General features: G+C 35.0%; 1 protein-coding gene across 6 annotated transcripts in view; it reads right to left on the bottom strand.

The window, feature by feature from the left end:
• unc-5 overlaps positions 1–17,651 on the bottom strand; it is a 689,026-nt gene that overhangs the window by 448,536 nt on the left and 222,839 nt on the right. For 4 of the 6 annotated variants that reach the window (XM_074136706.1, XM_074136735.1, XM_074136715.1 and 1 more), the window contains exon 3: positions 10,421–10,549. In XM_074136706.1, the coding sequence (XP_073992807.1) occupies positions 10,421–10,499 (79 nt within the window). In that variant the 5' untranslated portion in view covers positions 10,500–10,549. The remainder of the gene's footprint in view (positions 1–10,420; positions 10,550–17,651) is intronic. The other 2 variants (XM_074136688.1, XM_074136696.1) reach the window with 1 other exon arrangement.

Here is a 17,651-nt window from a genome sequence, read left to right as displayed (position 1 = left end):
CTCTTTTTCGGTCGCAGGTTACCTCAAACCGATATTTACAGTAAAAAATAAACATCGAGAATCTGCAAACTTCAATACCTTCTCTTACAGCGTCGTCTTAATTATTTCCCAAGTAGAAGTGTAGCATTTATTTCACCCGACACATATCGTTTAAAATTTAACTTGTAAGTAGGATAAACAAATCAGTGAATTAGGCGCCACGTTAGCCGAGCTAAGTTGCATTATAGGACTGAATTCGATTTCCGGTCTAATGTTAACAAAAGCAATTGGCAGTAACGTATGTTTGCTAGTCGCCTCCGACCAAGATACCAAATTGGTAGTTGGACGTAAAGGCATTACTTTACATTTATTAATTTTTTTTCTACTTTAAAAAAAAAATGTGAATTGGTAAAAGACCAAAACTGTCTATAATTGAGATTATTTCCGAGTTGAGTAATCTATTTTGAAGTTATAATTGCTTCACAACTGGTGAACTTAACTCAGATTAATAACGATACAGTTATCACAATGTTATGATTTAGTGAACGCTGTTGAATCAGAAAGTCAAAATGTACACATATCCTGTAGCTATTTACTCTAGTTTTGTTGATGGTCAAAGGAAACTGGCCGAGAGTTTGTTAGAGATATCAGATGTGTTTATCTGGCAGGACTGCGGTGGTTTAACAGAATACTAACAACAACTATGTAGCCGCTAGATGCTTGTTACTGGTAGTTTTGGTTTAACCTTACTCTCCACCACTTGCCGGCTGGCAAGCTGCCCCATTTCGCTGCGAGTTCAAGTTACCCTGAGTAAAGTAGTTAGATGTAGGTTAGCCCCAGACATATCCGCACAACTAAGTAATACAACTAGGCCTGTATACTTCGCTCACAGTTAAAACGTACACTCCCACACTGGCCAGTTTCAGAAACTTGACCGTGCAAATGAGAGAAACCCTAAGGAAGATGATATAAGCGAGCAACTAGACAGAGACGGAATGAATGAGTGGCAATAACCAGCAGGTCCTTCTTACACAAAACCACAAAGTTTACACAAGAACCCCCAGCACCAATTTTGGGGCAGCACCTCTTTACTTTCTGCAAGTTTACTCCTGAAGTCCAATCCTTTAGTAAACCTTCATTCGACGATTAACTCTCTTTGCTTTACACTTTAAAGTCCACACAGAGTTTGGTGGACTCCATTAGCCAAGTACGGTCATCAAACATATTTGAGCAAGACACTCTCTACTAAAGTAGTTCACAGGCGGTTAAGAGTGCAAAACGGCCGAACGAATTAATAATGAATCACCAATTTGCATGCAACATATTCGGTTAAACTTTCTCAACTCATTTTTTTTTTTTTTTAAGGACGCTTAAAAATCCACTTTAAAACAATTTTTAAAGATGGATGCTCCTTAAAGCGTACTTTCATCGTTGTTGATAATATTTTGAAGATCAGAAAGGCTATTAACATTGTACTTTATGTTGGCAGAAGCAGCCCCAACTTCTTTTGCTGGTAGCCGACAAAAGAACCCTGCAGTTTTTTATATATTCATATAGCTATTGTGAGGCTCTAACTTAAAGAACAAGTCCAGTTTATTGTTTTCTGTTTGGTGAGAGGACGCTCCAGAAACTTGCCAGTTTACATAAAAAACAACTTTCAACAAATATTTACTGGCTGGTGGCTCTTAAATCTTTCTAAAAATCTAAATTGTATTTTTTGTATATAATCCAGCTAAAATAACGGTTAGGTACATTTGTGTGTGTAAATATATATAAAAAAAAATAAAAATACATATATATATAATATTTCCAAAATTTTGGTAAAACTTAGACACACGCTACTCACTGATGAAACATTAAATATTCTTCTTGCTTGGACTATTAGCAGCACACTGATCCCTCCTGGGGAATAGGTGTACATTATTAGCATGAGCCAAATAATTATTGTAGTTAAATGAAAATTGTTAGAGCCCTCTTCATGAAAATCTTAAACTCCATTCGTAAAGTACCATTATCAATTGCCTTAGCATTTCCTACTAACTTGGAGTTTTAACAGGGCATTGAATTTTCTTGTTGGACGTTCACCGCAGTGATAGTCTAGGTTCTTTCTAATTTCTCAGTTTCCTTAAACTCTAAATTTCAAAACTCATTTAATGGATTAAAAATCGTACATTAGATCAGTATGGCACTTTAGAGCAAGGATGAGCAACACGCGGCCCGCCAAGCATTTCTAAAATTGAATTTATTTTATCGACTTTCTCCCATCAATATATTGTTATAAAATTAATTATAATAAAATGGTAGTACATACTAAACCTAAATATTTTTTTATGGCGAGTTACTTGTCGACGACGTTTTTAAACATGCAATACGAACGCGCCGCGTCTGCGCGATTTTTTTGTGACGAGATACACACTTGTCGATGACTTGTTCAAACATGCAATACGGACGCGATGCGTTTCGTACGAAGTTTCGTAAATTATTAATAAGTGTTAATCTATGTGCGGCCCGCCAAAAAAAATTTAAATTTAAATTGGCCCATTGATTAAAAAGGTTGCTTACCCCTGCTTTAGAGGAAAGAGAACCACACTCAGAACTATCCTAAAACTACTCTTTCCAGACTGTTTCACTGCCGGAGATTGTGACACCTGGTAATCTTAACGAACTTTCTAGGTTTATTCATTTCACTTGAGTCGCCATACTCCCTAGTGTCCTGTCACTACTTTATAAGTTTATTGTTCTGCTATCCGGAAATTTTTAGCCGGATTTGTTGCTCTTGAAGCCCCGGTATCTCTCATGAGATGAGGGGTGGGCGGGGAACAATGGGCATTTTGGATTCGCCTGCGTTCCATCCCCTTTTTGGTGGAACCGCCCTTGTAACACAATCCATAATCTATTCTTTTCAGACAAAATTCATCAAAAATTTATAGATAGATCTATAACAAACGGATGCAATGTAAAAGTTTGGTTGAATCCTAAAGTTTAAGTCCATAAGTCCAGATCGGTTTGAGTAAGCTGCTGTATATTGGTCGTTTGAGTTTTAGTGATGGCATTGATGTCTGCCTTTAGTCGCATTAGTAATTTGTTTCGTCAGTTAAGTATAAGCCTTTTTAGTCTAGTGTGCGACTTCCACTTTAGTCGTTTGTCGATGTACATCCCAAGGTAGCGAACTTAGTTCGCAGAAGGAAGAGGAATTCAGTTAATACTTATAGAAGGACAAGAGTTTCGACGCAGAGTAAAAGTTATCTGTAGGCATTTCTGCGTATTGAATTTGAACTATCAAATATATTTTGGTATTTAACAGTTTTGTTAACGCGCTCATACTGTATTTGTAAAACTACTTTTTAGGAGATTTCCTAACGGATATTTCAAATATAAAAACAATTTTCAAAAATTTGGACGATCGTAATGGTTACTTTTATCAAAAGGAGAAGTTGTTTATATGAACCTTTCAGCTAAATGATCATTTCACGTAAATATTGACAATTGATATCAAACATTAGTTTTGTTTCCTAAATAATATATTTTATTTTCTTCGTTATTACGAAAACTGTGAATAAAAAAGTGCGAAAATTTTCGTCTACCCAAAAATAATATTAAACCGACTTCGACTTGGTAACATTAGCCTGCATGAAAACAAAATTATACTACTCCTTGTTTTCAAAATTAGATATTTATGAAGCGGTGAAGTAGAGAAATGGAAGGTGACAAGTCACAGACATTATTAAATATATATCTACTACAAATGAAAAATACAGTTAGTAAATAAAGTGAAAATAATGAGGTTTTCGATGTGTTTTCTTCTGTTCTGCAACATTCCCAAGTAATTATTCTACTTGTCCTGGGCTATTCGTAAATTTGATTTCATCAAAGTAAAATCAGAAACAGTCAGCTAATTTAATCTATTTTATATATTTAATTTTATTTTTTTATTTAAAATTTATTCTTCTTTTCCAATATTAAGTGAGGTAACAGAGCCCAATCAATACCATTCTTTCAGCTTGCATGTCGAGCAACCTAGTACTTTACCAACTTAGTAATTTGCTCACTTTCTACTATAAAATTTGTGGACACCTATAACTGTTATATCCAACGCTATTTTTAAAATGTCCACAAGTTACAATTTCCAAGCACTCTGAGTTCAACGACATCACTGGGAATTGATTGATTCAATACAGACAGAATAAAAAATAATAATAATAACAAACAATTTAGATTAATATCATATAAATGTAACAACCCTTGGAAATTTGATAGAATTACGAGGGTCGTTTGAAAAGTCCGTGCAAAAATAAAAACTACTTAATTTTTTGGGGTAAACCTTTTTTATTTTTCAACATAGTCTCCTTTTAGGCTTATACACTTCGTCCAACGCTGCTCTAGTTTGTTGATCCCTTCCGAATAATAGGATTTGTCCAAGTCTGAAAAATAGCCATTCGTTTCTGCAATCACCTCCTCGTTTGAATAAAATCTTTTTCCCGTCAGCTATTTCTTCATATTGGGGAACAAATAGTAGTCCGAGGGAGCCAAGTCTGGAGAATAGGGGGGATGTGAAACGAGTTGGAACCCTATTTCCATTAATTTTGCGACCACAACTGCTGAGGTGTGAGCTGGTGCGTTGTCGTGATGGAAAAGGACTTTTTTGTGGGCCAATCGTGGGCGTTTTTCTTGCAGTTCGGTTTTCAAACGGTCCAATAACGATGAATAATATGCACCTGTAATAGTTTTAACCTTTTCCAGATAGTCGATGAGGATTATTCCTTGCGAATCCCAAAAGACAGTCGCCATAATCTTTCCGGCCGAAGGAACGGTCTTCGCCTTTTTTGGCGCAGATTCCCCCTTTTTAACCCATTGTTTAGATTGTTCTTTGGTCTCAGGAGTGTAGTGATGTATCCATGTTTCATCCACAGTGACGAAACGACGCTTAAAGTCCTGCGGATTCTTCTGGAACAGCTGCAAACCGTCCTTGCAACACTTCACACGATTTCGTTTTTGGTCAAGCGTGAGCAATCGCGGCACCCATCTTGCGGATAGCTTTGTCATGTCTAAATGTTGATGCAAAATATTATGTACCCGTTCATTCAAGATGCCCACAGCACTAGCAATCTCACGCACCTTCACTCTTCTGTCATCCATCACCATATCATGGATTTTATCAATGATTTCTGGAGTAGTAACCTCAACAGGGCGTCCAGAACATTCAGCGTCACTTGTGCCCATATGGCCACTCCGAAAATTTTAAAACCACTTATAAACTGTTCTAATCGAAGGTGCAGAGTCACCATAATGTTTATCAAGCTTCTCTTTAGTCTCCTGAGGCGTTTTGCCTTTCATAAAGTAGTGTTTAATCAACACACGAAATTCTTTTTCGTCCATTTTTTGAAAATCACTCGACCTCCTCTGTTCAAACGAATGCCAAACACAAAGAAATAGACCGATCTGGCTGAATCTTGGTGTGTGTTCTTCCAAGAGATGCTACTAACTAAACATAACCTCGATACGCGCCAGTAGTGATATCTCTCTGATTTTGCACGGACTTTTCAAACGACCCTCGTATAATGAAATGAAATTCTAAATTCGCTTTCCTAAGTTCACATAATGTAATGGATAAAATACAATTATTAAATGAATAGATCTAAACGAGATAAATGGGATTTGTTTCGAAATAAAGGTAAATTAAAGCTCTGATCCAATATTAAAGCTGTACAGGTGGCTACATCCCATTGACAGATAAACATCCGAAATTTAAACCATTTGATGTTGAACCAGTTAGGAATTTTTCTCGTCACGGAGTTCAGTTCATCAAGTTCGGCTAAGTTGAGAATTTCACTCTTTAAAAAGTTTTTTATAAGCTAATCTCACTGCCTCTCATCAGAGAGAACTTAAAAATTCTCTACACTATCACCAGAACAAGAAGTGGTTGTTGCAATTTAATTAGATCTTTACAATATATGGTGACAGGCCTTAGTTCTAGAACTAATTTTGTTTTATTTATTCGAAACATCGATCTCATTCGTTTTACATATTCTAATAAATTATTGTTCCTGTAGAAGTGATTATTTTGGAAATATAACAAAAATGTTATTACTGAGGTTAAGATGTACGGTCGAAAGTCGAATTTAAGGCGTTCATAATCATTGAATTTTTTAAGGTTAACTCTTAGGAATGTAAATATCTAAACTTAAAAGGAAATTGAATTACAACCGAAACTTCTTGTAATAAACAGAAATTACCTTTAGTAGACCTTTCAGTCATTACGTTAGTGTTGATTTTGATTAATCGTTACTATATAACCTTCACAGAGTAATAAGTTTTTAATACACGTCTAAAGTATTTATTAAAAGTCTAGAGAGCTCTTAATGGCTAGCTATATTAATTTGGACTTGGTGCTAATGTTGTAAAGCGCGCGTTCTCTTACAAATAATGTACAATTCTCTCCCTCAAATTCTCTAAAATATTTTCCTCTTTCTTCAATTCTAAACTGGCGAGTCAGTTATATTATAAATTCATAATCTTTAAAAGACTACAAGAAATAATAGCATCAGAAGTAAAATAATAATGGTTTACTTTATTTGGGTATAAAATCATTTTTGCCGAAGGAATTCAGACAGAATTTCATAAATTCCTAATATTTGATGCTAAAAATATCTTCCCAGCGGACAGCTCTTGTTTTTCTATTTTATAAGTGAAATTCACAATTACAATTAACTTGTATCAAGCAAATGTGGTGTAAATAGTTTTAGTTCAGATGCTATTTGATTTGTTAGCGTGTAATCAAGCAGTAGAGAAGCTTTTTTACTGTTATTGAACGCATCAATAGCTTCTTAAATTACACTAAATTCGCTTCATGCATTCAAGGAGTATTGTCTGGCTGGTGAGAAGGGAAGAGGGTCTTCGAATGAATGGAAATGAACTAACTAGTAGGCTGTAAAGCTTGAGGCAGGGGACTTCATAAGACCATTCACCAAACAGGATGTAAATTCACTGCGGTACGGCGAAAGAGTTTTCAAAAGATTGTGGATTGTGATGATCGTATGCGTTTGGAATAGAAACGTTTCTATTGAGCTGCAAAATTCAGATCTCCAAGTCCATGTAGGTCTTGTTAAGATATTGTTCCATTTTGAGCCAGGTCAAGGTTTGATCTACGGTCAAGTAGACTAGCAGCAGATAAAACAAAAAAGATTTTAAACCTCTTTTAACAGTGAAGAGTTACAGGAATATGTTCTATCTCAACTTGATGCTTTTATAACATAAACACAAGAATCTCCTCTAATAGTTATACAAACTTCGAACTTTTATCTATCCATACATATTTTTGTTTATTTTTATTAGAAACTGCGCTTAGATAATTTTAGTGCATATATTACTCCTTAAAAAACCTTTGTAGGGTTTGCAGTAAAGAGTAAACTAAACATGGTACATGCAAAGTGAACTCTGACCCGTGGCAGTATACGTTTAATGAATGGATAATGCCAAAAGATGCAGGTATACTCGCTATGGCAGTGCCAACACATTCTCATATCAGAATTTCTAGTTGGCAGAGTTGTGTGAACAAGCATGAATTCCTCCACTGCGCCGTCATCAACTCCGCTGGTGCGGCAGGCCATTACTGAATCCCCGTTATTACCATTATCTTGATGAATAGATAGTTATTTGTATAGAAACACCTGACTGACTTGACTGACAATCTTATCGTGTAGATTATAATCATTATGCACAAAATGATTGCTATTTCTGTTGAAAAAAAAAAAATTCAAGTCTTTCTCAAAAAGTAATCACCGCTTAAACAACTCGTTAGCAATGAGTATGAAAATAAACCACTTATACTACCAACAGGCTCAGTCAAAAGTAACAACTCAGCACCAAAATTTGTTACTTAGGACTGTTCAAAACTGTAACTGAAGTTACATAATTTTGTAACAGTTAAGGATCGCTAAGCTAGAAGATACATTGTTGTGGTTCTGGGCTCATTTTTCGTAACACCCAATAGGGAGGTTATTTTTATCTGGATAGGGGCGAATCTTCTACTTTATTTCAGTGAAACTCATTGTGAAGAACTCCACTGAATGCTGGACTTATCTGTTTGCCCTTAAATAAGGTCATGAGAAGTTTAAGTAAAGAACTTCCGCGTAAAATTTAAATTTAGCACAAAAATCTAAATAACATTTTAAATTTTCGGCGAGAAATCTGTTTTAGGCGACGCCGACGTCGAGAATTTCTATTAATAAAAAAGGTGAGATTACGAAAAAATCAATAATAATATGTTTTATTGGGTGTAGAAAGACAGAAATTATATTAAAGTATTATTGTTCATTCTTTTTGGTGACTGATTTATAGTTTCAATAGGATGAAAAAATAATTGCCATTTCAGTCGAGTAAAATTTATTTTGCCGAGCTTTCGACCTAGGGACTAGGTCATCTTCATGGCTGTGGAACATATTTACAGATTGTTAACAATGATTCTATTGAAATGAATATGTATAATATAATGAAATTTACAAAAAATTAATTACCTAGGTTAGAAAGTAATATTTTTACATTACAGGGTTGGTGTGTCTTCTGTCTTGTCTGTTCATGGACTGAGTGTGATCGGTCTGTGTGTGATATGTGTTAGGTTGTGTGGAAGTCAGTGTTGCCAATTGTCAAGTATTTTGTAATAAGTTTGCGAATATGTTGTTTAAATTGTTCAGAAACCAACATACAAAAAAGGAAAGTGCTAGAAATGATGTACATATCTAAGACAGAAAATAGTTTAAACTTCAAAACAGACACGAACAATTTAAAGTTTATTATACATATTCATTTCAATAGAATCATTGTTAACAATCTGTAAATATGTTCCACAGCCCTGAAGATGACCTAGTCCCTAGGTCGAAAGCTCAGCAAAATAAATTTTACTCGACTGAAATGGCAATTATTTTTTGCACCCTATTAAAGTATTAGTTATTTAATCATTTTTATTAAATTGAAAGCAAGACCTCTATTTTACCAAATAATATGATAAGAAATATTTTTAATTTCCTCTCCAACTAGAAAACACTTACACATTAATTCAAATCTCACAAATAGAAAGAAGTGGAAAAAACATATTAATAGAGGCAGAAATCAGTGATATTCCTGTCCGGAAATAACGAACGAATTTCCTGACTGAACCTTAGACTGCAACAGAGCATTTAGTATAGTGTATTCGTTCAAAATGCTAGTAAGCTAGAGAAGCTAGCCTGCGGATCCTCTACTCTACACTACGAAGTAGTAATCTGGAGCGAACAACTTTGCAAGTGCACAAGGACGCGAAAAGCTCCAGTCTTCAATATAATTCTTGAACGCTAATTTTTCATTTATCCATAGAGCACGTATTTCAAAATAATTTTTATTTGTTCAATTCCTTATTATAATCGATTTAAATTAGATGTCCCCCGTTAGTCGCAATAATTCAATAAATTTCCGGTAAACTGTTCTCTACATCTACAGCCGATAATTAATTTAACAAAACTGCATTAGCATTCTGAAATTTAGGTCACTATAAAAGGTTAACTACCAAAAGTCATGTTGCCTTTTTTCGAATTACATTTTGGGTAGCCTTAGAGCCGCTAGCGAAGCTTTATTACACCATGACCCATGGATGATTTATCCGCGATTCTGGTCCGGTGAGGTTCCTTAACCAAGAAAAAATAATACTGGCTGGTAGCTTTAGGTAAGCTTTTATATTGCAATTCCTAAATGCCGCTATAGTGATCGCTCATCCCCATCGAAAAGAACAATAAATTTGAGAGACATTAGTTAACGAACAAGTATTCAATTATTGTGACAAACGGGGACACCTAACTAGCTACAGCCGATTATAATAAGGAACTGAAAAACGTACAGAATAAATAATAACTTACAAGATATTAAAATTGATTTATCTTTTTCTAATATTTTTTAAATATTTATAGATATAATAAGAAAAAATTTCAAGTGAAAGAGTATTACACACTGTTTTATAAAAAGAGGAAATTTAATTTGAATAAATTATTTAGACGAACTGTAGGTTGTTAAAAGTTTTAATACAATTTCGTACCCCGGGTGCGGGCAAAACAAACCGCTAAATTGATGCCAAGAAAAATAAAGTAAATACCAAGAATTTAATAAATATATTTTTAAAAAAATATGGTGGTATGTTCCAATTACATACACCAACAGAAACATGATTCTTTATGGATGGGTAGAGATTCAATTTAAAAACGGAAGGAGGTGTTGCCAGAGTGGCGAGCCAATGAGTAAAAGGAACGGCTCTGTGTGTTGTGCAGTAATGAAGAGGGACAACTAGCAATCACTGTCGCTCACCGTTAGATATATGAGTCTTGACGTAACGTCTCCAGAGAGAAGGCTAAGAGTGACTTGGTAGAAGATTGACTATCTTCTGGTTTGAGTGTGTTCGTATATTACATTATAGACTCACCTTCAAGTTGAGTGGCCGGAACTGTTGTAGACAGGAGCAGGGCGACCAGCACAGCTAGCCGCAAGAATGGTGGACACATTACAGACGACTGGCTCAGCTTAATATCAAGCCATTATGAACTGCTAGTCTGTAACAGAATACAAAAACAAAGGATTAGTTAGCAGTTTTATGTAACACGAAATAAACATTACCAGTGGAGGCAAACATTTGTGCTTTATCGAACGCAAATCCTAAACTTACTGCCACAGCAGTGAATATAATTGTCGGTATTTATTTAAATAAGGCACCCGGGGACACTTATTTCAACACGAACCTGTTACCTTTTAAATGCGGAGCACATTTAATAAAACTTAGCAAGTCCATCATTCTCAATCTACGTTAATCACTGCGTATAAATATGTCTAAAAATTAAAATAGTTCTTTATTTAACTTATGATTAAAGTAATTCTTTATTCTTTTGCCTAAGCTCCTCCCCAAAAATTAATTAACAGATGATATTAATAAATTTAATTTTAATTTTATTTTTATTATATTTATTAAATCGTTAAATTAGTTACTAAATTATGTAATTACTGTTCACTGTTTCCGAGATCGCGAAAGCTCGGCATAATAAAAGTTTATCATGACTGAAACTGGCATTTATTTGTTCATCCTATTAAATTATGTAAGGAAACATATATATACTGAAATCGTAATTATGATATGGAATGTACTGATGAGTCGCTTATACATCTAAAATGTGTGGACACAATCGTTACGTGACTTCCGACCAAGATCATACAACCGAGAGAACCAGGAATCTATCTTGTTATAGCGTTGATTAAATCAACTAGTTTTACTTTTAAAATGATTTTACTTCTATTTTATTTCTTCCTCCAAATACTAAATACTTTTCATTTTCGTTATCACATTTATTTGTGCTACATTTGTTACGTTCTAACTTCTTTTGCAATGGTGGAGACTGGTTGGAAGATAGAAGCAAACTAACTGCATCAAAGTACACTTTTCACCATCAAATTTATTGAAAAAGTAAACGGAAGAATATCTCCGGAAAAAGGAACCCATCGATGAAATTCATCTTCATAAATAAAACTTCGATAACCTTAAAAGTTTAATGCTTTTTAAGTGATGCAACTTCTCTTGCACTTTACTGGGCTCAAACATGGGCAATAACATGCAAAAAACACTCTTTGTCTACCATGAGAGTCCCTTTTTCTACAGTCCAGAAAGACGGCGACAATTTCCACAATTACCACACTCCGGGAGTCTAGACCAGCAAGATTATGCGGGGCTTCCCGGATTATATCTAGCCCATTACGTGGTATCAACATTTTTATTACAATTATTATTGTGCGGTGTATTTTTGACTTTAGTGTCACTCCTTTTCTGGTAAAAAAAAAAGGTTCAGTTGGTCTTCGAGGTAACTGCGACCCAACAAGGACGAGTATTTCATCATCATTCATTTTCCCACGCCCCCACATACACCTTCCCAACTGGAAGCTCCCATGGAACCATTCAAACTTTTACCCCTCAGTTTATGGTTGCGCCACTAAGTCTGCATGAACTTTTCTTTTCACAAACGTGATAGGTCGGGGAAAATCTTCTTTCAATGAGTGCGCTGCTGGTTAAATTTAAAGTTGGTAAAATTAATCTATTTGTTTCCGATTCAAGTGAACAATATTTATGAATATTTCTCAGCAAGTTAACACAACTCAGCCATTGACAGTTTAGCTACAGAAGTCTTTGTTTCCCCTTACAAAGTCTTACTTCTTTACAACCGTATTTTCATTTTCAAGTGACTTATTTAAAACTCTGTTTACCTACTTAAGCACGTCTGATAAGTGAAATAAGAAAACTCTATTATGTCTTGTGAAAACAGAACGCATTCATTAAATCAGTGAGTCAGTTGGCTGCTAGAGTGATTCAAATGCATCAGTTCTTTTTTCTACTCCCCTACATTATTGTACTCAGGAAGAAGAGAGGGAAGAACAAATGTAGGAAGGAGCTGAAGGTAAAAATGTTGTTAATACCTCGAAGAGGGTGGAAATAGGGTTTTCATCCCTTCTAAGTGTGCTGGCATAGAATACGAATGTTGTATTACCGAGAGCAAGTGTTCATCCCTCCGGGTTGGCCTAAGTAAAGGCGGTGGGACGCAGTACGCGGGACTACGGTTTGTATAAGATCTTATTGTACGTTTCGTTATCTTTTTTTCTTTCTTTCTGCCTTCGTTGAGTAACTGGAGGGGATAAAGCAGCCGGTCCCTACTTAAACATTTATGTTGGAAACTGTATTCTCCTTTACCATTTTTCTCGATCCGTTGTGGTTGAGAGAGATGGTTTTATCGTATAGTTTGGTCGCTCATTTTTAATGGACCCAACACTACAGCCCTGAGGGCCACTCACCATTCATTAGGTTCCATCAACAAGTATTTACACCCTTACTAGGTCATTTCTATTTCATCTCCAAGAACTTGAAACAGTGATATTTATATATAATTTTACCTGCTAGAGAGCCTTTATTACAAACGTAGGTTTCATTATAACAGCGACAGGCTCTATTTCTTCGCACTCGCCTGTTTTATCCTTAAGGGATGTTTTAGACCGGCCCTTGATTTAGGAGCGATATCTTTTCATTATTTATTTATTTTTAATTAAATAAAAAATACTGTAGGCCATAACAGATTCACAGGTGGGCATCGCTTACAAAAGAGCATCTCAAGGCACCAGATTGTCTGAGGATAACAACGGAACTTTAAAACTAGTGCAATTACTTTCTACAATTTATAGATTTTGAACCCATTACAAAAATTTCTTCTAATTACTTTAATATGCGAGAGGACCCGGAAGATGTGGACGCCTTCTATCCTATGCTGTGCCTTGGAGGGAACTGGTCGTTCCTTCATTGTATAGGCAAAGTGGAAATCACTACTGTTCTTTAAAAGCAAAAATGCGGATAGAGAAGTTCTCCCTTGACTCCATCTTCATTAAGATGATAATTCAGAAGATAGCAGAAATAATGGAGAGGATGTGCACAGCAAGTACTGCGGCTAAAGAAAGATGTCTTGGACGCTGTCAGAGTGAGCCATGAGTGAAGACGAATCCTTACGAGTTCAGTAAGGATCTGGCCAAATATGAACACTTCCTTCTTCAGTAACAAGAGAAAGGAAATGTACATTTTATTTTAAATAGACAATCTTTTATGCCCCTAAAAATAAAAGTAGAACCGAATAACATAAATCAAATTAGTAATTATTCATGAATCTGGAGACAATCTTATTAAAATTTGAATAATGTAAGAACATGTTGCTTACATAATGTACAATCTAGTCAGGAACAATGTAATTCGGCTTAGAAAAAAATAATGAAATATGTATGGACCGAAGGATAGCAGAAAAACCCATGATAGTTCTCCAAACCTCTTCCTCTTCACCACGCTTATTAAAGTAACGAAGAGAGCGAATATTTGTTCAATGTGTCTTTATATACGGAGCAGCCATAGATAGACATCTTGCAGCAATGGCTTCAGTTCCAACTGTCCCACAACTAATTCTGTTGTTTACAGACATTATCAGCCAATTATTAAGTAGTCGGCACGCATTAAGTTTTTCTTTATTACCATCTTTTCTGCAAAAGTTGGTAAAAGGAAAACAAAAAACTTACGATAAAGACAAAACTCATGGACAGACTTCCAGAACAAAAATACACACTCACACACACGCACCAACTTTTTCAAGGTTTTTGTAGAAATGTTGTTTTATAGATGACAGAGAAGGGTCGGATGTTTTGATAAGGGATGGACTAGGGATGGTGAGGGGTCTGCTGGACAAGATAACGTCAATAAAGTCCTTGTACGAGTAGAGATGGGAATATCTTGGCAAGAACTGAAGGAGGAAAAGACATATATACTATCAAGATGTGGCTAGCTGATTTATGCGGCCAAGTTATGTCCGAGACTTTGTGCAGTATACAACAGAATAGTGATGACTAAAATGGGAGAAATGTCAGGAGGGGATCATAAAATCTGGATCTCTTATTAAAACTGTTTTCAATTATTCATTCTTTTTTTTTTTTTAAAGAAATGTTAAAGCCGAATTTTAATTTTTTTTTTTTAAATAAAATTATTTAATCAAAAACTTATTTTCAGTTACAGGGATATTTGACATTAACGCAATTCGAAAATACGTTCGCTTGAGAAAACACCGATTTATATATCTCTGCACATCATAATTAATCCTCAAATGGTATAAAAAGGTATTTGTAAGCAAAATGTAGAAATGGTCTATTGTTCAAGAGAACCGCAATCAAAATTCAGCATGCCTTTCATTCCTTGACTCTTTTCGAGATTTTGTAATCGTTGTTGGAGCAAGATCCTCTTTGGTTGCAATGACATCAGGGAGCACTAGCCAGCTCTTTCCTACGGTATCCCTAGTATCTTAAAACGTATTGAAAAGCAACGGTTGGTAGTTCAGAGTAAAGTGATCACTGACTGCAGGCAAAGTCGCTCTTCCTAGAACTACCCTAGAGGAGCTGGGTGAGAGCTTTCATCAACAGGAGGCCCCATAAGAAGAGAGCTGAATCTATTTATCTATTTTAAGATCTATTTTGGTCGTAATGCGATACATATTAAAGAAAAATCAAGACATCAAACAGTTGATTGTACATTTCCACAAAACCTCAGCTTTAGTGAAACGTCGTAGAATTCAATGATAACCAAAAATGATTGCACTAAACACATATAAACTGTTCGGCGTGTCACAAGATTGAAAGTTAGAATTGGCTGAAGAATACTGCTGTAAAAGACAAAGAAGAGTCGGACATTTCGGCGTTGAATTCAAACTTTTTAAAATAAATGTTATGTTTCGAAGAAATATTAAGCTTGAACTTTCTTAGATCTTCGAGACGACACGTGCGAGTAATAACACGTGCGAAAGTATCATTTAATTAAACAAAAGTATAAAGAAATTGTTCAGATTACATTCTTATACATCAGCCTATATTTATAAGGAAACTGGTAATGCACACACTTGTTTACTTGAAATGCCCCATAATTATTTATATTAAATATTTTTCTTTTTTTTTGTTCCCTGAGATGTAAGTGTAAGTAAAAGTAAAGTAAAATAAAGTAATCGCCTATTTTTTCAGGCGGGGCTTTACGTCCAACTACCAATTAGGTGTCGTGGACGGAGGCGACTAGCAAACATACTTTACTGTAAATTTCTTGTGTTAACCATTAAATAAAATCCAAGGCCTAAGACCGGGAATCGAACCCAGTACCACAATACATATTAGCTTCGCAGGTCTCCCTGAGATGTCAATTATCTTAGTTTTTAATTTTAGCCATATTTTACTAAATAATATTAATGATTGGACTAGGAGTTTCCTGAGGGCTAGAGAATAGAGAGGATAAAGTACATTAACGGCTTGACGTGGAAGGCCGCATATTGCCCGAATGTCCAGTTTACAAGGATCTTTTTTTTTTTTTTTTTTGGATCATTTGATTACTTCCTCCACAAAGTAATCTTTACTTTGAGAGTATTCAGTAAGGATTGGAAGAGGCGTTGCCTAGTAACAAGTATACACTTCCTTTCAGTACCAGCAATACCACCTGCGACCAGTAGTCATTTGGAACTCATTGTTAGTAATCATTTTCCAGACTTCTATTATGGGGCAGAACTGAGCACACTCTCGATATTTTATCGACTACAGAAAGCAGCACTGAGGTAATATGCGCGACGGGTTTATTCTTAAAGAGCTTCCAATTTTAACCATTTCGAACCTCTATTTGAGTAGAACAGAATATGACGAGCCGAATAGATGAGTTGGGTACAGTTTAGTCCAAAATGGAGAATCGTCTGCGCAATGCCAATAATTAGAGCATTACATAATTAATTTTTTTGTATAGTTAATTTAGTTTATTTTAAAAAAGTTAAAATAAACAAAGATCAATAAAAATAATTTAATAAAAAGTATAAACATAATGGAAATCTCTTTAAAATAACAATAACCAGGACGGAAAAGAGACAGAAGTTGGCGATGCAGCGGCAGGGGAATACTACACCTTGAGGAATACAAAAAATAACCTCAAAATTATATTTCGAAAACTCTTGAACGTCTGGTAGAGCCACTGGTAGAGCCACTGGTAGAGCCACTCAGTGACCGTAAAATTAAACCCCCAATAGCCAATAGAAACATATTAGGCCGTTAAAACGCTTCAATGATAAAATCCCATTAAAACTAATGTAATGAATACAAAATCTGGATTTTATGATACAATTTCTCAATTGATAAAGGAATATAAAATTTTCGAAACTATTTTAAAACGTTCCTTATAGTTCCCCTAATTGTTTCCCATGAATGCATTAAGAGAATTTAATCATGGATAATAAATCGTACGAAGTACCTGCGGACAAGGGTCTCTTAGAGTATCACCACATACCAGCCAGACATTCTGTCCATTCCAAATAAGACTAAAAAACTAGTGAAAAAAAAATAGAAATAAACAAACCAACATCTGTCCTGGAGACCTTCCATTTTTTATAAGACTGAGCCTCTTTAGGTAGAAATATATTTCAATTTCGTCACCAAAAATGTTTCTCCTCTTAGAAACTTTTCTAATTAACTTTACGTCGTTTAAATAAATTACAAAACTAGCTACTGATTAATTAATAAAGTTAACTTCATTTGTAAAATGATTTATAAAGTTAAAACATTCATTTTCGCATTATTTATATCACTGACAGGCTCACATATGTTTAATGTGATTTCTAAAGAGATGTACTGAAATACCAAACAGCTTCCAACGTAGAAACCACCTGAAAATGAATGTTAACCAATATTCTCCGCTGATTTCATCGAGCCACTTTCTGCTGTTGCAGAGCACTCTAAAATCTTCAAACAGCGAGCTAAAAATGTATGTGGTATGAAAACGCTTCAGAGGTCTGTAACTATATGATGGCCTCCATTACACCTCCATTATGGGACGAAAAAATGTTTTTTTTATAAAAAAAGAAACAGATCTTCGTAAGCTCAACAATTCGTAGCGAGTGTTTTAAAGTTACAAGAGCGAGCTGAATAAAAGGGTTGGGCTAGTTTTTGTTTTTATTTTCGAAAATTGAACCTTTTCACTAGCGAATTATTGTTATCACTTTAGATTTCCTCTTCTGCCCAAAAATACGAATAAAATTCCAAATCCAACTTTCAGACACGCCAGGATTGTCCGGATAGACGTTCAT

This window comes from Rhodnius prolixus, unplaced genomic scaffold (assembly GCF_049639745.1).
Source record: "Rhodnius prolixus isolate KJV_2025 unplaced genomic scaffold, Rpr scaffold_1, whole genome shotgun sequence".
Classification (NCBI taxonomy): Eukaryota; Metazoa; Arthropoda; class Insecta; order Hemiptera; family Reduviidae; genus Rhodnius; species Rhodnius prolixus.
Note: the sequence above shows the minus strand (reverse complement) of the source record. Positions and strands in the feature narration are given on the sequence as shown.